Below are 21,203 nucleotides of genomic sequence, written 5' to 3'. Positions count from 1 at the left end.
AATAAGGCTACAAGTCTGTCACGGAAGCCATGGCTTCCTGGGCCAGCAGCCGCAGTTTAGATGTGTGGGAGGGGGCTCAGGGCTAGGGGCAAGGGTTTGGAGGATGCGGGGGCGGGGTGTGATTACCTGGGGTGGGGCTCCCCTGCAGCTCCTAGGCGATAGAGGAGCGCGGGGAGGTGGAGGTGGTCTGCATGCTGCCCACTGCTGGCACCCACGGGCCCCGCCCCTGCAGCTCCCATTGGCTGTGGTTCCTGGACAATGGGACCTGCGGCATCCGGTGCTTGTGGTGGGAGCAGCAGAGGAGCTCCTGCCTGGGCCCCTGTCTCCGCTGCCTAGGAGCTGCAGGGATGCGGAGCCGGGTAGGAAGCCTCCACCAGACTCTCCCCTCCCCCAGTACAAGCGGGGGTCCTGGATCACCTCCCCCAGCACCCGCGGCGCCCCTGGGGCATGCACACCCCAGAGCAACCCCACCCAAGTTTTACTTAGGGCAGGTATTTTTAGTAAAAGTCATGGACTGGTCATGGGCCTGTGAATTTTTGTTTACGGCCCGTGACCAGTCCATGACTTTTACACAAAATACCTGTGTCTAAAAGGTAGCCTTATATATTAATAAGACTTTTTAGGCAGGTCAGACAGTATTGCTTAGATGATGATGATGATCTGACTACTTTGTGGAACCAGTTGGCTTCAAAGGGGATGGCGAAAGTTCTAAAAGTGAATGTGTTTACTGGGTAACAGCTGGTTGGAAGTCAGACTGCTTTGGTGTTTGTACTGGAAGCCACAAGCATCCTAGCTTAGGCTTTACTTTTCTGAATCTGACATGCCGTGCAAGGTGCTCAGAATAAACAACTCCGCTGGCTCCCATTCTGTCTAGGAAGAGACATTTCTGTTTTTTTAAATATCTCCACAGACTTGCTCCATCCTGGGTCATAAACCTTTCATGTCATTACTCACAACCACCTCTGTTAATCTAGCCCTGCCCATCTCTCCATACAGTCTTACCACTGTTGTAGAGAGAAGCCTTTCCCCCTTCAGTTTGTGCCATTTGGAACAGCCCTTAGGTTTGTTCTGCCTCATCAGCTGCCCACCTTCAATTTTCAGCTGAAAACTTGTCCCTTTTCCTTTACATTATAATTTTTCTCACTCGGCTATCTAACTCCATAATTTTATTATTTGCTATAGAAGCCGCAGAGTTCAAATGCAAATTGTTTAAGTTGGAATTCTGATCTTGATCCGGTCAAAACTTCTCCAGCATTATTATTTTATGTGTATTACTGTAACACACAGACCCCAGCAAGGTCAGATCTCCGTTGTGTTAGACACTGAACAGACGTGGAAGCATGGTTGCAGCCAAATTTTTCAAAAGTGACTAGAGATTTTTGGAATCCCAACTTGACATCTGAAGTAAGGGACCTGACTTAAAGGGAGGGTCCTCAGAACTTCCAGAATAGCAGACTCCTTAAGGTGTTTACAGACTCGACACCTAAAAATTGAGGACCCCAAAATCACTAGTCCCTCTTTAAAACCCTAGCTTTTGACACTGATGTAAGACAACATGCAGAGTATACTCAAACAAATTTGGTTATACAAACGTGTCATCTTATTTGTTTAATGAAGACAGGCGGAGCAGTAGCAATAGTCTGAGCAGAACATCTGTCGAGACCTTATTTATTAGCTGGGAGTGTTCTATAGGCCTCTCAGAAACTTGCAAAATTATATCCATAGTGGAACTGGGAAATTAAACCCTTTTGGTCTGACATGGAACCAGACCCCTTAGACATGGATTTTGGTCCATGGATTAAAATCCCCTAGCCCTCCTTTTTCTTGCAATATTACTGTTTGTGTTTACTGCCTATCTCATAATTTATGCTAATACTATAAGCCTTTGAGGATACAATTTATATAAAAAAGAGGGTACAAAATTGCATTTGTAATATTGAGGGTATAGCAATGAAAGCTGAATGTAGAGGGTAAAAGGACAGTGAAATGTTTGTTGGCATGGTGTGCTCCTTGAGTCTAGATGTAAATGATCTCTGCATTAGTGTAACGCTTTAATCTAAAAATAATACTTTCTGCATCACTTCTAATATGATCTGATTATAGCAGAATACAGCAGCAGCTGGTCGTCTTTCAGCAAATTAGAGAACTGCCCTTTAACCAGTAGTGTTGGTAGAAATGAGTGTCTGCTCTTTGTATTTGGCTAGTGCACTTCAGCTGCAGTACATTGGCACTTTGTTCTGCAGAAAAAATCATTTTAAGAGCTACTTAACATATCACTCTACTTCTTTTTGTAAGGGCAGAAAAAACTAGTTAAACTGCAAGATGTTTTTAAACAAAAGCAAACTCTTTGGTGATCACTCATTACAATCATCTACTGAATCTTTCCAATGCTTTCTTCGTTTCAGGTGGAAAAGATACCATAACATTCAGTGACCCAACCCTGCCTGTTCTACAGAGGTCAAGATCGCCACTGCTAACATTTGCTGACAAGCCACAACAGAATCAAGCACAGAGGCATGAAGGTAAACATGTAGGACAGAGATGGGTCGACACTACACGTCTTATCAAATACAGTAAAAGTAAAAGCCAAGGTTTCATGCCAGTATAGCGGAAGGTAAAGATTCTGTGATCACAAAGATTAAGTAAATCAATCACAACCAAAGTGGGGGATCATCACAGTTTGAACAGGCATGGAGGGACTGATAAATGACTGTATAGTGACTTGCACAGTGCTAGAGGTCAGGTTTTAGCAGCTCAAAGGAATTTTGCAACATAGCTGTATGCCATAGGAAAGCAACACATTGTACCTGTAAAGCTGGCTCCCTCCTGTCCTCCCCTCCCCCCACTTTACAGTGCATGGTAGGAAAGCAGACTATGGAACAAGCTTAGCACTCTCCTGCATTAGACCTGATCTACAGATGAAAGGCTTCCTGATTGTGCCTGGCAAATTGAAATAAACCCCTGCTGTTGAGCAATTGATTCTTCTTTTATATTCATGCATGCATTTTGTTAAAATCCTTTCCCAATCACAGGCTCTAAGAGCTTTCCTTAAAAGTCCAGCTCAGCTCTGTTTTATACCAAGAACAGGCTAATATTTTAATGAAAACACGACTTTTCTTTAGTTTTTCTTGGTGGACAGGGAATAGATTTTGAGACTTGCCTATCAGCATTTGGATAAGCTATTTAATGGCTATAAAATTTTTGGCATGCCCAGATCTTATTCAGTCAGCCATGAAGCATTGTAAATGCTTTGATATTAATTCCTCAAATTAAATAGATCATGGCTTCATTTTGACTTTATTATCCATGTTATCAGATGATTGACAGCAATTGATCACTTTTAATCTTGATCAGCTGATTTTTACTGTGCTAAAAATAAAAAATTAAATCATATTACCACTCCTTCATTGAATATATATGTAACTTACAAATATTAATTATCATTTTAAATAATCATTGGTTCTAATTAAATCTTTACTCTCTGAAAGTGTTTAGTTGATACCGTTATATTGACTTTGCCTTGTTATTTGTCATTGTGTGCAGGGCTGGTAGATCTGCCTAGTATTAAGGTTGCGCAACACTTCCCATTATAAGACCCTGCATTCACTTGCATGTAACCTTGCTGAACTCCAGCCATTTGGGTTGAAATTTTCCATGCTGGGTGTCTGTCTCAGACGGAATTGTTTTTTAGGTTTTTTTGTTTTTGTTTTTGTTTGTTAAATTTCAGCCAAAACAGTTGAGCTGTTCCTGAGAACAAAGATCACCACTCCTCTATTGCAAGCAAACACTTGCAAAACACATCCCCCTCTAGTAGTCCACAGTGAGGATGACAATCTACCACTGCTGTCAGTTACTCTGTTAGCTCAAGTAACAGAGGCCTCTGTGGTGCAACCTAGTTTGGCCCCCTTGTGCAGATGCACTATGATGCTGTCTTTAATTGCATAATCCGTTCTTTCTGAATTGTTTTTGTATAGTTATATTCAGTGTTTGGATTTTGTTGTAATGATACACTTAAAATGTTAAAAAAAAAAAAAAAAAAAAAAAAAAAATTCTGCCCCTGCCTTGTCTTAGGCTGCTATCAAAGCATGTTATTCAGGTAAAATGTTGTAGGGTTAATTATATAACTTCATTATTGGAGAAAGGCTTACGGAAAGAGAAATGGATCTTAACACCTAAAAGTGGCATTGTCTTGGCCTATTACTGATCTCTTGTGGCCGGAAATTCTACAACCCTGGGCCTTACGCAGAAAAAGATCTTCCTTGAAAGTTTTGTCCTAGGCTCCATCAGCTATAATGTCCTTCTTTATCACAGCTGTCAGAGTTATGTAAGAGAGGCTATCTCTGAAATAACTAGACCCTATCCAGTAAGAACTTCCCACTGTTCTGATTGGTTCTGTTCTTTGAAGTGAGTCCAGAATGAGATAGTTTAATTTGTGCTCTGATCAATCTTTTACCGTGGTGGTGGGGCACTGGTATTTCGCTAGCTAGATCATCTTCTGCATGGCTTTCTTGGTCAATGCCCCATGCATATAAATTTATATAACGTACACTAGTATGACGCTGTCCCATTTCTCTCTTAGCAAAACAGAATGGAAAACAAGATGAAATTTATGCTGTTTCAACAGAGTTGACAGTTCCAGAGGAAGCTGCTACGGTCTACGACAATTCCCAAGCAAACATAAATAACAGTAACCAAACTAAGCCTTTTCATCCCTCATTACCCAAGTTTCCTTCTGAGGAGGAAGAAATAAACAGTCTTGGAAGTAAAATAATTAAATTGACAGAAGAACAGGCAGCTGCAGAACTGGAAGGGAGCAGAACAGAAAGTCTACCGGAGGGCCGGAGTACAATGGACCAATCAGAACTTAGCAGCTCATCCAAGGAAGAGTCCCCCTTATCCAGCCCTGACCCATTTGACCCTGTGGAGCCATCAAATTCCAAGAATGAGCATGCAGCTGAAAATTGGGTCCTGAAAGACCGTGAGGAAATCTCAGAGAATGAATGTGAAAATGTAAGTAAGAGAGAGGGTGGAAATGGCAACACACTGGACGCTGAAGACACAGAAGGATGTGGAGAACTAACTGTTTCAACCTCTGACTTAAGCAACGTCTCCAGTAATCCCCCTGAACCTGAGTGTGACAAATCATCTGATCCTTCTGAATGCTCCGAATATTTGGATAACAGCATGGCTTGTGGTATGAAATCCAAGATCTCAAGCTTCTCCCTTTCATCCTCTTACAGTGGAAGCTGTACTGCCATGAGTACGGATAGTCACCGAATTAATCTGCCATAGAATTGGGTTTTTTTACATGGGTCTGTCAGCATTTGTCCATTAAAAAGATGTTTTTCTATTAACATTGACTGTGCTTAACCAAAATAATGTAAATATATAAAATGGATAGAACTTGAAAATGATGGGGGCCAGGGTTAATGATGGCTCTGGTGTTTACAGTGATTGAAGTTTCTAGAGAGACTGACATAATTGAGAAAAAATGGGGCCAGGAGACTCACCATTATCCTTTATCATGTCAAGTCCTAGCTGGGTCTCCATAGCATGTATGCTCTTGTCCAATGCACAATGCTTACTGGTGTGTATTTTAGGAGTTTCAAATGGCTATTTTCAGCAGATGAAAATTTGAAATGATAAACTAAAAGAATGTAAAGGTAACAGGCTTTTGTTTATTTTTCCAAACTTGTGTTCTCTCTGTGCATACTTGCTGTGAGTGCATATTTAGAATAGCAGCATTTGATTCCTACTGAAAAGCAAAATGGTTTTGAAAAGTAGCCCCTGCACATGCAGTTTCCATCTCTTAAACCTTCATATCTCCTCTACATTCCTCTCAAGTTTTCCTTCCTCCACTCGCCCCAAGGAAACGCAGGGGACTTAGGTCACAAAGTATTAAGGCCCCATTCCAGCTGAAGCTCTTAAAGCTGCTCTAGTACAGGGAAAGTTCCCCGGGGAAGTAAAAAAAATCATCCTAGGGGGTGTAGCAGAGCTGCCCGGGGGGAGGGGGGGGAGAGACTTGTGTATATAGGCCAGCTTCCTATTGTGGACTGCTAGTGCCAAGTCATGGGACTATGTTCCTATCCCTTGGGCTGGAGTCACCTGTGTGGCCCCTGGTGGGAGACTAAGTGGATCTAGGCCTATCTCCACTTTTATTAGGTATAAAACAAAAATGTGACTCTGGAGTGCAGATAACTCTTCCTTTCCTCCCCCAGCTTACCAGTCTTTTGGATAGTGGTGGGGTTATTCTTTGGGCCCCAGTCGCCCTTTTAAAATTCTTCCCACGCTGATACGTAGTCAGCAAGAAAAACCTTCTGGTGTTAGAGTGGGGGGCGTGCAGAGCAAGTCCCCAGCTCTCTAGTGATGGAGTTGTGCCACTCTGCCCCCCGGGAAGGCAGCGGCAAGGGAATAGTTAATGTTGGAGTTCACAGCTGTTAGAGCTGGGGAGGCACTTCCTCTCCTCTTTTTAGAATAGGGAACAGTCTCTGCAGCTGTGGAGCTTCTGTGGGCTAGCAGCCGTGGAGGCAATTTTTCTGCTGGCTTGGGACCTAATTGTCTGTAAATGTTCATTTCTCACTCCTAGAACTTGAAACCAATCAGAGAGAATTAAACCAAATTTAATAAACTACTAATAAAAAGGAGAATCCCTCCCAGATTGAGCCTTTGTTTGACAAATATCTGCCAGCTGCAGATTTTTACAGCCCACTTGTCAGCTACTGAAAAACAGGGTTTGTATTAGCAGCACTGACAAACTTGTCTCTATATGGATCTGAACTAGCAGGTGCTGCCATAATCAAAGGTGTTTTGATTCCATTAACAGTTTGTGCTTGGCAGAAGAAAGAATATATGTAATGGTTACATCTGAATATAATGAATGATGGGAGGCTGAAAAATGTGACCTGCCTCTTGTTTTTGTGCATTCCCCTAAGAGGGGCATGCATGTAACCCTTTCTCTGCTGTCTGCTCTTTCGTTGCTGTGTGCAGGCAATAAAGGAATACTTGTATCACTCCTCTAAAATGCTTCCTTTCTACTTCAAGGGACTGTGGCATTGCATCACACTGGTATCAATAACATCCCCCTTTGAACCAGTTTGTTCCAAATTCAGATGCCTTGGGGGCATGCTACACTGAAAAGTTTAAGCTTTCTTCCCTGGCCCCAGATATATTTATGTTCCTCAAAACCCAAAGACCAAGAGGGACTGTTGCTATTAATGGAAAAATAATGGATTACATTATTGACTCAGTTATTTATGACAGCACTGGCAAGCATGAAGAAAAATAGACATGCACTGAAATAATTGAAGAGATTTTTACAGGGTTTTGTAATATTTAAAATATTACCCTCCATGTAATGTTTATTCCAAGGTGTGTGTTCCTTTCCATCTTTCATCACAGCCTGAGGCGTTCCAAAGCTAAATGCTAGTGAAGTTCTGAATAAAAATGCAGCCAGAATTGAGGCTGGCTTTGATTTTTTTTTTTTTTTTTTTTTTTTAATCCCTAAATGTCAGTGTTTGTATATACAGCTTAACTCTGAAATGTTGAAGGTATGTGTGTGCTTGATTCTCCTCTCCCCTACATTGGCGTAGAGGCCTGAGGCAAAGCTCATTGAAGTCAATGGGAGGCTTTTTCTTGTCTACTATTATAGGCTTTGGATCAGTTATTAAATTAGGAGTACCCCACTGAAATCATTATGGTAATGGTGTAAAGTCAGAGCAGACTCAGGCTGACAAGTATCTTTAGCACATAAAACTGTCTTGTTTCTGTCCTGATATGGTTGGCAGGCTGCTCTTTGAAAAACCTCCTGTAAATTAGATCCTTCTATGGATTAATCTCTCCCCGTTCCTACCCACCTAAATTCCTCTTCTGTATCCTTGCAACCACTTGCTGGCACAGACTCTGGCTAGGAGGCTCCCTGCAGACCTCACTTCAGTACCACATCATTGCCCTGTCTACAGGGAGTCCAGTGCAATGCAGTTTGTACCCTTTTCCACACAGGGGACTCTGCATCCTCCCAGCTGTGCTCTTAGCCTTCATCCTTGGGACTTGAGCCTTTACAGGCTGAGACATGAAGCTTCAATACTGCACCAAACCACTCTTAAAGTAAGATTTGTTTGCTGCAATAAAATTACAATTGACTCTGAATGTTGGGGGGGGGGGGGTTATTTTCCTTTTACTGGTGCTGCTGTTACACTAGTATAACTGTTGTCTTTACTGAAATTACTTCTGATTTACACCAGCTGGGAGAAGAATCAGGCCTTCTCTGTTGAGACCTACATGCTGTCTCTGTAGGACTTTAAACCATGCTCTGACAGGCATACCCAACCATAAACTTTATCACTAATGTGGGAGGGCAGGAGACAGAGTGGCAGCTTCAAATGCAACATTTCAAAAACTGATTTTTAAGAATGCTGTTTCATAATCAGACCAGATGACTTCCCTTATTCTATACCATTTTGAAAGACAATGAACTTGTACTGGAGCCCAGCAGCAAATACATGTCTTAACTGGGAGAAATGGAAAAAAGAAGACACAAGACCCTTAAAATTAAACCTATTTCAGAAAAAGTGTTCACCGAATCTTTAAAATGTAAGTTTGTGAAAATGACAGATTAAGAATCATCTTTTAAAGCACTGCTTCCTTTCTAAGTGAGACTATTTTTATGCATAGGGTAACTTGTATAATAAAGAAATTAGAATTTCTTTAATCCACATGAGCTCAGGAATGTATTTTAGAATCTTAACTGAGATTAATTTTTAAAAGATTGGGATTTTTTTTACCAGTTGCTGTTTTATAGTTTTATTTAAAGAAAGATATAGCTTTTATTTATTTGCAAGCCTTTCCTTTGTTGCAATCTACAGACACCATGCAACATAACTATATATAAATATATATATATTTTGGCTCCTGGAATAAAGACAAATTTCCAGATTTGTTGTCTTTTATCTTCTCCCTTATTAATATGGGAGGGACATTAATTATACCTTAGTGTTTTATCAGTGGGTCATATATTAAATTGTGGTCATACATTACTTTTTATAAAACAAGGAATGTAAAGATTTTATTCAATAACTTTCTTCAGTTTGTATAAAACAATCTAAATTGAAAGTCTTTTTTACTGTCACTTATTCCTTGCAATCTGAACAGACTAATTTGCTATATTTGTGTGGGTATGGAAGATCACACTATGTACACTTGCCTTCAAAATACATTAATTTTAAAAATATCTACAGTATCTATATTGTGTGAACAGCATTACACAATTTTACCTGATGTGTTATCTAGTAGTAAGCTCCCCAAAATTTCCAGGCTACTTACTATTTAAAAAAAAAAAAGCCAGAACAGTTCTTGTAAATCTACTTTCAAATGTAAACAATGTGACTCGGTTATGGCGTATGGATAACTCAAACCAGTTAAGCTCATACATGTTGGAGAATAAAACCTCCAAATATAAGTAGAATAGTATAATGGATCAGAAGTTAAAAATAGAAATAATGTCTATACTCTCCCTGAATCTGAGGAGAAGGCTATTATCTAGCTCTAGCAGGCTACCACACAAAGCTGTTGAAGTTATAGAAATCTTTATACTTTTCAGATATGTAGAAAAACACTGCAGAGCATCTTAGCCAAAAGCAGTTTTTCATTAATTTGTCTTTTTCTTTGTACCTAAGCTTGTGATCGTTTAAGAGATCCATTAGAATGGACAAGCTTTTTCTAGATTTCATAAACTAAATATTTTGCTGGTCTTACCATGTTGCACTAAACTTTTGAGCTGAATAAATGGGAGTTTTAAGTTAAAAAAAAAAAACTACATTGCAAAGTTGAGTTGATGCTGTTTTTTTATTAATCTGCTTACGGCAGGGAAAAACATCTATAGAGCAATATGCGTTTCTTAGAAAGCCACAAGACAGAGACTCAATGGAAACAGGAAACCTTTCCCATGTGTCTCAGTGATCAATTACATGGACTATATCTATTCTGTGCTGCCTAGGCAATAGATGGCATGTTGGTCTTTAGTTAGGCCTGGTTGTTTTGTGCTCATTTGTGATCCTCTTCTTCCTCCTCTCTGTAATGTCAGGAAACTTTTGCTCCCATAAGTTCTTGTTGCATGTCCCAATGACACAGCAAGCTAGACGTCTGCCAGCATTTCCATTCTCCAAACTGGCTTTATTGTTACCCTTGCCCATATCATCTTCCTGCTCATGGATCACAATGGATCTCCCCATGATGGAGTAGGGGCCAAACAGAGTGGCAAGCAGATTTGGCTTGTATTTTCTAATTTTGCCTTCTTTAGAGTAGAAGTTGCCAAAATCCCCTGGATGGCGAGGGTGGTTCACGTTGAAAGGGTTATAGTGCCCCCCAGTAGAGTCACAGCTGTTGCTGAGGTCTCCGAGCTTATGGATGTGAATAGCTCTGCCAGACTGATTGCTGCCTGATGGAAACCCATTCAAGTCAAAAAGAGCCTCTAATTTTCCATTTGGGTAGGACTGTCTGAACAAGACTTGGCCTGTCACCTGTGGCTTGTCAGCATCTAGATTGGAGCTGGGCTTCACTTCACAAGTGGCATAACCGATCCGGTTAGTCGTCTCATTGATGAACTGTGGGTAGAGTAAATTCTGCCACAGGTCATTCACTTTTTTCTGTATGTCTTGAAGTGGGCTGTCTCCATTGGAATCAGCCTCACCTTCTCCCCTCACAACACCAGATGCAGAGAGGCCCAGGCTGATGACCAGGTAAAGGAACAGAAACATGTTTGCAATTCCCAACCTGCAAAATACAAAAGGCTACAAAGAGGCAAGGGAAAAAGTTCCATGATTTTTTTTTTATTATTATTCTATGTAGAAGGCATAGTAACCCATTATGGCGAAAGGAACAGGCACATCATTAGCTTTTAATATTACCAAGCAAAACAGCTGAACCGTGTGGTCACGACACACTCAGCTTATTTCTAAATCTCTCTACAATGAATAATCTGACTAACCTAGAATGCTCTCTTCATATGCAGTTTTTAAACATACATAAGCTACCACCTATGACTGCAAAAATATCAGCAATCTAGAGTGCAGAGCAGGTGTGCAATATCTTCCTTCTTGAAGAAATCAAATCTAAACTTTATTCAATTTTTGAATTAGTATTGAGAATTTTTCTCTAAATCAAACCCCACAAGGAAAATCTGCCAGGAGACTTCTTATGGGCTACATGTTTGCAGCCAACTGATTATTAAAAACAATTCCAATGTTGCCTACCTTTTCAAAGATTTTCCAAAAGCTCTTCACCGTGGGTTGCAGTCTCTGTTTTTGCAAATGAGTAGTGATCAGCCCAAATTCCAGACTTCTCTGCAGTTGAGGCTTATGAGAGCTGCGTGTTTATGTAAAAGTTGGGTAACACTAGTTCATGGGAGTGGCCAATAGAACTCTGGGAAGAGAGGAGGAAAAAGTTTAACTAGCAACTTTTTAGAAAGGGTAAACAGTTTGTCTCCTTTTCCAGAGTCCCTACAGCAAACTGGCTCTAAGACCTCCCTGACTTCTTGAAAATTGGTTACCAAGTTTTTAAGTTAATCTTCCCTTTCATGATTTCATATGTGTATTTAAAGCATGAGAGTGATGGGGGAGAAGGAGAATTTTATCAGGGTACAGTCATCTTTGTTTAGACAGTTCTTCCACTTAAATCTATCATTTGTCACAGATTTTGCAAGATGCTGCATTTTATTTTATTAGAAATAGTGTTAGCAGCTGCTTTAATATCAGGACACTATTTACATGAACACATACGGAGCTGCTGGGATTACAGAATCTGAAAGGCACAATTGGAGCTTAAAGCAGTGTTCTCAACCAGGGGTTCTGAGGGGTAGGGGGAGGGAATGAGCACAGGTTGCCGGGGTTCTGCCAAAATGAACCAGAGAGCAGGGCCAGTGTTAGACTTGCTTGGGGCCCAGGGCAGAAAGCTGAAGCCTGAGCAATTTAGCTTTGTGTGGCCTCCTGTTGTGTGTGGCCCTGAGCAATTGCCTTGCTTTTATTTATTTATTTAATAAATGGAGATATCCCATCTCCTAGAACTGGAAGGGACCTTGAAAGGTCATCGAGTCCAGCCCCCTGCCTTCATTAGCAGGACCAAGTACTGATTTTGCCCCAGATCCCCAAGTGGCCCCCTCAAGGATTGAGCTCACAACCCTGGGTTTAGCAGGCCAATGCTCAAACCACTGAGCTATCCCTCCCCTCAAGACCCCTGGGTCTTGAGAACTTGCTTGCTCCCCCCTAATGCCGGCCCTGGCTCTTAATCTACTGCATATGCAGAAAAACAGTTGTGGCACAGTTGGGGGTTTTATAGCGTGGGGATGGGGGCTCAAAGAAAGGGGGTGCATGTGGCACTGGCAGCTTCTGGAATTGTTAGCACTGTTAGTTAATTCTCATGGAACATTCTCTAGATGCAGCTTACAGTCAGATTTGCGTACTGGAAAACTGATTTTTGTCTGGGGAAGGAGATTGGGGGGGGAATGGTCCATCAGTTAGGGCTAGGAGATCTGGGTTCAATTCTTTGCTCTGCTGCAGTCTCCCTGCACGATGATGGGCAAGTCATTTCATTTCCCTGTGCCTTCGTTTCCCATCTGTAAATTGGGTGAAAATAAAACTTCTCCGCCTCACAGGAGCGGTATGAGGATAAATACATTAAAAGTTATGAGGTATGTGGGTAATACAGGGATGGAAGCTACACAGTGGCCTTAAGTAGAAGCTATGATTGGTTTATAATCATATAATAAATGAGGGGAGGGATAGCTCAGTGGTTTGAGCATTGGCCTGCTAAACCCAGGGTTGTGAGCTCAATCCTTGAGGGGGCCACTTAAGGATCTGGGGCAAAATTAGTACTTGGTCCTGCTAGCAAAGGCAGGGGGCTGGACTCAATGACCTTTTAAGGTCCCTTCCAGTTCTAGGAGATGGGATATCTCCATTAATTTATTTATTTATAATCTTAGGTAGGCACAGTACAAGCTCAGGACTGAGAGAGGAATGCCTGAGTTTTGATCCTAGTTCTCACATTTCCTCTTCAATAGCCTTGTCCAAGTCACTTAATCCAACAGTTTCCTATCTGTAACATGTAATTAATATGTAACTACAGCACAGTGATGGAGTGAAACTAACTGAAGATAATTTCTAAGATGTTTTGAAGAGATGAAGTGTTCCAGTGAAAAGTCGAGTTGTTTAAGACAAAAAAAGCCAAAAGGTTGAGGGAAGTCAGTTGTAAAATGGGCAATTTCAACTTCTTAGCTATATAAACAGGCTTCAGAGTTACTGATTATCCCATTGCAATGGGGTGCGCCACTCACCGCTTGTCTGGCACCTCCTCCTAGTCACTGTGGGGTGTCAACCTCAAGAACTAATCCCCATTCTGTGGTCGCATGCTATCACACTGTCTCTCTCGAGTCTGCAGCGCCTCTTTCGTCCCAGAGACCAGTGTCCTTTTCATGACTCAGCGCTCTGGCTAGGTCACTCAGCATTTCTCCTCTTCTAGGGTACAGTCCTCTAAATTCTCTCACTCCCACAGTGACCCAGGCAGTCTTCCCGTTCACTGTCCCTTTGGTCTAGGCCATGCCCTTGGTGGCTGGTAGGGGAACCCGGGCCTGCCCTCAACTTCAGGGACCCTACACCCAGCAGTTCTGGGCTTTCCTCTCCCAGCCCTCATTGCTCCTTTCCTGGACAGCTTCCTACCTCTCCTGGTTCCCCTCCTCTATCAGTGTGTACCAGCTCCAAACCCTCCTCCCTCTTCCTAGGGATGGTATGTTTACACTGGAAACATAAGTCGACTTGTATTAGGTCAGTTTACAGACACCACACTAATTACTGTGGTAGTGCATGTCCACTCTACCCTCTTTTCGGTGGTGCGCATCCTCAGAGGGGCAGTGTGGGGAGCAAACATCTGTGTCTCAGCTCCCTGCCAGGAGCCTGACTGCACCACAGGCTCCAGGGCTCTCAGCGGGCTATCCCCCGTTCTCTCCCTGGCTCCCAGCAGGGAGTGGGGTCCGGCTACCTGGGTGTGGGGGGGCAGCTAGGCTCTAGTTGCCCGACTTTCGTGAAATTGATAAGTCATCCAACAGCCATGTAAGAAACAGTGTCTACGCAGATAATGCATGACTAACTATACCGACATAAGTCTTGCACCTCTCGTGGAGGTGGAGTTATTATGTCGGTGTAGAAGGGCACTTACATTGGCGGGAGGAAGGCTGTAGTATAGACACTGACATAATTGGGTAGACTTAAGCTGCCTTACTAATCATGTAGTGTAGACCAGCCCAGAGTGACTGCCCTTTCCCAGCAGCAGCCAATGCCACTGTCTGTTGCCAGCTTTCTGGCTTTATAGGCCCTGCCTGTTCTGCACTATTAAACCTGCTTGTAATTAATTCCCTGTTTCCCTGGCTCTTCCTCCAGGTGCAGCCTTGGCATTAATAGGCCTACCTGGCCATCCAATCTTGTGTGCGGAGGACATCTAATTGCACTTGTCAAGATAGGGTTTGAAGAAAGTATTTCTCAGCATCAGAAAGATTTTGCTTTTGGGGGCAGCTTGCTCTAGAACACACAGGCTGCAGAGGCTGTTCTTTGGCGTGCGTACTCAGGAATGCACATGAGTTGGTTGAGCTGCTAATTAATGGTGATGATTAAGTTTGACGTCCTTGCAGAGGGAGTCAGAGCCCAACCCTTAGTGTTCTGGCACTTTACTTGAGATGACTAAGGGTATGTCTACACTACGAAATTAGGTCGAATTTATAGAAGCTGGTTTTACTGAAATCGGTTTTATACAGTTGATTGTGTGTGTCGCCACATAAAATGCTCTAAGTGCATTAAGTCGGCGGACCGCATCCACGGTACCAAGGCTAGGGTCAACTTCCGGCGTGTTGCACTGTGGGTAGCTATCCCACAGTTCCCGCAGTCTCCGCCGCCCATTGGAATTCTGGGTTGAGATCCCAATGCCTGATGATGCAAAAACAGCGTCACAGGCAGGGCTGGCTCCAGGCACCGGCCGACCAAGCACGTGCTTGGGGCAGGGCGGTGCTCGATTTTATTTTATTTTTATTTTTATTTCTTTGGATTCGGCGGGGGGGGCGGGGCTTTGGGTGGCGCGGTGCTTGGAGGGGGGATGGGGCTTCAGGTGGTGCTCGGAGGGTGGGGCGGGGCTTCGGGCGGCGCGGCACTTGGAGGGGAGGCAGGGCTTCAGGCGGTGCTCGGAGGGAGAGGCGGGGCTTCGGGCAGCGCTCGGGGGGGTTTCGGGCGGCGCTTAGAGGGAGAGGCGGGGCTTCAGGCGGCACTCGGGGGGGTTTCGGGCAGTGTGGTGCTCGGAGGGGGGGCAGGGGCTTTGGGCGGTGTGGTGCTCGGAGGGGGGGCGGGGACTTTGGGCAGTGGGGTGCTCGGGGGGGATGGGGTCTGGCGCGGTGTGGCGCTCGGAGTTGGGGTGGGGGCTTCGGGCTGCGCAGCACTTGGAGGGGGTGGGGCTTTGGGTTGCGTGGTGCTGGGGGGGCGGGGATTTCAGCGGCGCTCATGGGGGGGTATGGTAAGGCAGCGTGCCTCTTTTTTGCCCGAGGCGGCAAAAAAGTTAGAGCCGGCCCTGGTCGCGGGGGGTTCTGGGTACATGTCGTCAGGTCCCTTCCCCTTCCCCTTCCCCCTCCGTGAGAGCAACGGCAGACAATCGATTTGTGCCTTTTTACCTGGGTTACCTGTGCAGACAACATACCATGGCAAGCATGGAGCCCGCTCAGCTCAGCTCAGCTCACCGTCACCATATGTCATCTGGGTGTCAGCAGACGTGGTACTGCATTGCTACACAGCAACAGCTAATTGCCTTTTGGCAGTAGATGGTGTATTACGACTGGTATCCATTGTCGTCGTACTCCTCAGTGAGTTCGGTCAGAGGCACCTGGGCAGACATGTTTTGTCTCCTGGAGACTCAGTCCTGCCGGCAGTCCTATTGAACCGTCTTGACGATGATGGCTAGCAGTCGTAATACAGCATTTTCTGCCAAGCACCCAGAAGATGCCGATGGCTATCAGTAATGCTGCACCGTCTGCTGCCAGCTTAAGATGTAAAAAATAGATGGACCAGATTTGTTCTGTATTCATTTGCTTCCTCCTCCCTCCGTGAAATCAACGGCCTGCTAAACCCAGGGTTTTGAGTTCAATCTTTGGGGGGGGGGCATTCTGTGTGACAGTTGTTTGTGTTTCTCCCTGATGCACAGCCACCTTTGCTGATTTTAATTCCCTGTAAGCCATGTCATCACTCGCCCCTCTCTCCCTCCCTCCCTCCGTCAGACAATAGTTTCGCGCCTTTTTTCAGCCCAGACGCCATAGGACTGGGATCATGGAGCCTGCTCAGATCACCGCGGCAATTATGAGCACTATGAACACCACGCGCATTGTCCTGGAGTATATGCAGAGCCAGAACATGCCAAAGCAAAACCAGGCCAGGAGGCGATTGCAGCGCGGCAACGAGAGTGATGCGGAAATTGACATGGACGTAGACCTCTCACAAAGTACAGGCCCCAGCAATGTGCAAACCGTGGTGTAACTGGGGCAGGTTCATGCCGTGGAACGCTGATTCTGGGCATGGGAAACAAGCACAGACTGGTGGGACCGCATCGTGTTGCAGGTGTGGGACAATTCCCAGTGTCTGCGAAACTTTCGCATGCGTAAGGGCACTTCCATGGAACTTTGTGACTTGCTTTCCCCTGCCCTGAAGCACCAGAATACCAGGATGAGAGCAGCCCTCACAGTTGAGAAGCGAGTGGCGATAGCCCTGTGGAAGCTTGCAACGCCAGACAGCTACCAGTCAGTCGGGAATCAATTTGGAGTGGGCAAATCAACTGTGGGAGCTGCTGTGATCCAAGTAGCCAATGCAATCAAAGACCTGCTGATATCAAGGGTAGTGACTCTGGGAAATGTGCAGGTCATAGTGGATGGCTTTGCTGCAATGGGATTCCCAAACTGTGGTGGGGCGATAGGGATATGGGTTCCATCTATCTTGTCACCGGAGCACCAAGCCACCGAGTACATAAACCGCAAGGGGTTTAATGCTGCTGCAAGCCCTGGTGGATCACAAGGGACGTTTCACTAACATCAACGTGGGATGGCTGGGAAAGGTACATGATGCTCGCATCTTCAGGAACTCTGGTCTGTTTCGAAAGCTGGAGGAAGGGACTTTCTTCCCGGACCAGAAAATAACCGTTGGGGATGTTGAAATGCCTATTGTTATCCTTGGGGACCCAGCCTACCCCTTAATGCCATGGCTCATGAAGCCGTACACAGGCAGCCTGGACAGTAGTCAGGACCTGTTTAACTATAGGCTGAGCAAGTGCCGAATGGTGGTAGAATGTGCATTTGGATGTTTAAAAGCGCACTGGTGCAGTTTACTGACTCGGATAGACCTCAGCAAAGCCAATATTCCAATTGTTATTGCTGCTTGCTGTGCGCTCCACAATATCTGTGAGAGTAAGGGGGAGACATTTATGGTGGGGTGGGAGGTTTAGGCAAATCGCCTGGCCGCTGATTACGTGCAGCCAGACACTAGGGTGGTTAGAAGAGTACAGCAGGGCGCGGTGCGCATCAGAGAAGCTTTCAAACCAATTTTGTGACTGGCCAGGCTACGGTGTGAAACTTCTGTTTGTTTCTCCTTGATGAACCCTTCCCCCCCCTCCCCACGGTTCACTCTACTTCCCTGTAAACTAACTACCCTACCCTCCCCCCTTCGAGCACCGCTTGCAGAGGCAATAAAGTCATTGTTAGTTCACATTCATGCATTCTTTATTAATTCATCACACAACTAGGGGGATAACTGCCAAGGTAGCCCGGGAGGGGTGGGGGAGGAGGGAAGGAAAAGGAATACTGCAGTTTAAAACTTTAACTCTTATTGAAGGCCAACCTTCTGATGCTTGGGCAATCATCTGGGGTGGACTGGCTGGGTGGCCGGAAGCACCCCCACCGTGTTCTTGGGCGTCTGGGTGAGGAGGCTATGGAACTTGGGGAGGAGGGCTGTTGATTACACAGGGGCTGTAGCGGCGGTCTCTGCTCCTGCTGCCTTTCCTGCAGCTCAACCATACGCTGGAGCATTTCACTTTGATGCTCCAGCAGCCGGAGCATCGACTCTTGCCTTCTGTCAGCAAGCTGACGGCACCTATCCTCTTCAGCCTGCCACTTGCTCTCTTCAGCCCGTGATTCAGCCCGCCACCTCTCCTCTCATTCATATTGTGCTTTTTTGCACTCTGACATTGACTGCCTCCATGCATTCTGCTGTGCTCTGTCAGCGTGGGAGGACATCTGGAGCTCCGAGAACATATCATCCCGAGTCCGCCGTTTTCTCCTTCTAATCTTCACTAGCCTCTGTGAAGGAGAAACATTTGCAGCTGGTGGAGGGGAAGGGAGAGATGGTTAAAAAAGACACAGTTTAGAGAACAATGGGTACACTCTTTCACGTTAAATTTTGCTGTTCACATTCCACAGCACATGTGCTTTCATTACAATGTCGCATTTTTCCTCTTATATTGAGGGTCTGCTGGTTTGGTGTGAGAGATCACTCACGCAGTGACAGGCAACAGAATTCGGCTTGCAGGCAGCCATGGTAAGCCACAGTCTTTTGGCTTTTTTTCCCTTCATAACATGTGGGAATGGTTTCAAACAGCAGCGCCTTCATTTCCCATACCAAGCACCCGTTGGGTAGGCCATTTAAAATGGGTTTGCAATGTAAAAGGAGGGGCTGCGGTTTCTGGGTTAACATGCAGCACAAACCCAACTACCCCCCCCCCACACACACACACCCAATTCTCTGGGATGATCACTTCACCCCTCCCCCACATCGCGTAGCTAACAGCGGGGAACATTTCTGTTCAGCCGAGCAGGAACGAGCACCTCTGAATGTCCCCTTAATAAAATCACCCCATTTCAACCAGGTGACCATGAATGATATCACTCTCCTGAAGATAACAAAGAGAGATAAGGAATGGGTGTTGTCTGCATGCCAGCAAACACCGGGACCATACACTGCCATGCTTTTGTTATGCAATGATTCCAGACTACGTGCTACTGGCCTGGCGTGGGGATAAGGCAGCCCTCCCCAGAAACCTTTTGCAAAGGCTTTGGGAGTACATGAAGGAGAGCTTTCTGGAGATGTCCCTGGAGGATTTCCGCTCCATCCCCATACACGTTAACAGACTTTTCCAGTAGCTGTACTGGCTGCGATTGCCAGGGCAAATTAATCATTAAACACACTTGCTTTTAAACCATGTGTAATATTTACAAAGGTACACTCACCAGAGGTCCCTTGTGTGCCCTCAGGGTCTGGGAGCACGCCTTGGGTGAGTTTGGGGGTTACTGGTTCCAGGTCCAGGGTGATAAACATATCCTGGCTGTTGGGGAAACCGGTTTCTCCGCTTCCTTGCTGTGAGCGATCTTCATTGTCATCTTCATCCTCTTCCTCTTACCCCGAACCTGCTTCCCTGTTGTGTGATTCTTCATTGATGGAGTCAAAGCACACGGTTGGGGTAGTAGTGGCTGCATCTCCTAGCATGGCATGCAGCTCCGCGTAGAAGCGGCATGTTTGTGGCTCTGCCCCAGACCTTCCGTTTGCCTCTCTGGCTTTGTGGTGGGCTTGCCTTAGCTCCTTAATTTTCACGCGGCACTGCTGTGCGTCCCTGTTATGGCCTCTGTCCTTCATGGCCTTTGAGACTTTTTCTAATATTTTGCCATTTCGTTTACTGCTACGGAGTTCAGCTAGCACTGATTCGTCTCCCCATATGGCGAGCAGATCCTGTACCTCCCGTTCGGTCCATGCTGGAGCTCTTTTGCGATCCTGGGACTCCATCACGGTTACCTGATGAGCTCTGCATGGTCACCTGTGCTCTCCACGCTGGGCAAACAGGAAATGAAATTCAAAAGTTCGCGGGGCTTTTCCTGTCTACCTGGTCAGTGCATTTGAGTTGAGAGTGCTGTCCAGAGCGGTCACAATGAAGCACTGTGAGATAGCTCCCAGAGGCCAATAACATCGAATTCCATCCACACTACCCCAAATCCGACCCGCAAAGGCCGATTTCAGTGCTAATCCCCTCGTTGGAGGTGGAGTAAAGAAACCGGTTTAAAGGGCCCTTTAAGTCGAAAAAAAGGGCTTCGTCGTGTGGACGTGTCCACGCTTAATTCGATTTAACGCTGCTAAATTCGACCTAAACTCATAGTGTAGACCAGGCCTAAGTTATAAACCATTTTAAGGTGAACATTAAGAAATTAGGGTCAGATCCTTAGCTGCTGTAAATCAGCATGGCTCCGTTGACTTCAGTGTTGCTACGTGGACTTCTACCAGCTAAGGATCTGGCAGTTAAAGGAAACTCAAAGAGCTAATAGCATGAGGAAGAAGTTTTCTTGATGTACTTTACAAATGGGAAGCATGCAGAGGCCAGCGGGGCATAAAGGGGGTAATCAAAGAGACTTAGTTTCACTGCACTCTAAATGATGTATTTCTAGTGTTCTTCGCTTCAGAGAATAAAGTAGAAATGCCTACCCCGGGCTACCTCAGATATATTTTTAAAAAGAGAGAGGGGGAGGGGGACAGAGACTGAAGAACACAAGATATTAAATTGCCAGAAGTTACTCAGACGAGCTTGCTCACCTGGTGGCTATGATATATTCTTTATTAAATAGAGGGGCTGAAGTAATGTAACTTGTTAATGACCTTTAGTTAGATTAGTCAATAAGGCATGGGAGGGAATACCAGAAGGACCTAATATTGCAATGCTCAGGTGTAGCAATTCCCATGATCCTTGCCATTTAAACAAACAAAAAACAAGAACCTACCTCTTACTTGGGCAAAGCCTGATTCAGTGAAGAGATTTTTGAAGTCAATATAGGATTTAGCCTGAGTAAGAAATGCTGAGTGGTGCCCTGAGAGTAAACTCCACTGGTTGTGATAGTGTGTAAATGTCATTGGATGATTTATTTATTTTGCTTTTTTAAAATGTCTCCAGATGTGGCCACGGTGCTAGTGAGCTAGCATTAGCAGATAGCACCAAGTCTACTTCTGCTGACTGCTTTATTCTGTTTCTGGCTGAGAATGGAGCAGTTGTGAGAGCAAGTGATTGAGCTTTGATCCAGCTGTGGTAGAGACAATAATAGTTGTGTGAGGAAAGCAAACTGAAGATCTTTTGAAGCTTAATCTGGCCCTTTGGTCTGAGGGCATGTATCT

At 44.9% G+C, this 21,203-nt stretch overlaps 2 protein-coding genes across 4 annotated transcripts in view; one reads left to right on the top strand and one right to left on the bottom strand.

The window, feature by feature from the left end:
• CCDC149 (coiled-coil domain containing 149) overlaps nt 1-7,013 on the top strand; it is a 60,535-nt gene extending 53,522 nt beyond the window's left edge. For both annotated transcript variants that reach the window (XM_054029448.1, XM_054029447.1), the window contains 2 exons: nt 2,406-2,522; nt 4,580-7,013. In XM_054029448.1, coding sequence (XP_053885423.1) covers nt 2,406-2,522; nt 4,580-5,292 — 830 coding nt within the window. In that variant the 3' untranslated portion in view covers nt 5,293-7,013. The remainder of the gene's footprint in view (nt 1-2,405; nt 2,523-4,579) is intronic.
• A 2,808-nt stretch (nt 7,014-9,821) lies between these two features.
• Nucleotides 9,822-11,372, bottom strand: SOD3 (superoxide dismutase 3). Of its 2 annotated transcripts, none has more exons than XM_054029450.1 (2): nt 11,247-11,372; nt 9,822-10,784 (listed from the first exon to the last, which is right to left on the bottom strand). In XM_054029450.1, exon 2 carries the CDS (start codon nt 10,749-10,751, stop codon nt 10,014-10,016), a length of 738 nt encoding a protein of 245 aa, XP_053885425.1. In that variant the 5' UTR covers nt 10,752-10,784; nt 11,247-11,372; the 3' UTR covers nt 9,822-10,013. The 2 variants fall into 2 exon arrangements, with proteins under 2 accessions (XP_053885425.1, XP_053885424.1); XM_054029449.1 differs by having other exon boundaries at nt 9,822-10,767; nt 11,247-11,371.
• Nucleotides 11,373-21,203: the final 9,831 nt, after the last annotated feature.

Source organism: Malaclemys terrapin, chromosome 5 (genome assembly GCF_027887155.1).
Source record: "Malaclemys terrapin pileata isolate rMalTer1 chromosome 5, rMalTer1.hap1, whole genome shotgun sequence".
Classification (NCBI taxonomy): Eukaryota; Metazoa; Chordata; order Testudines; family Emydidae; genus Malaclemys; species Malaclemys terrapin.
The sequence above is the reverse complement of the archived record's forward strand: the minus strand, read 5'-3'. Positions and strand labels throughout refer to the sequence as shown.

Bases quoted from the DNA above. Each gene is read 5' to 3' on its own strand.
- SOD3 (XM_054029450.1), bottom strand. From the start codon at position 10,751: ATGTTTCTGTTCCTTTACCTGGTCATCAGCCTGGGCCTCTCTGCATCT.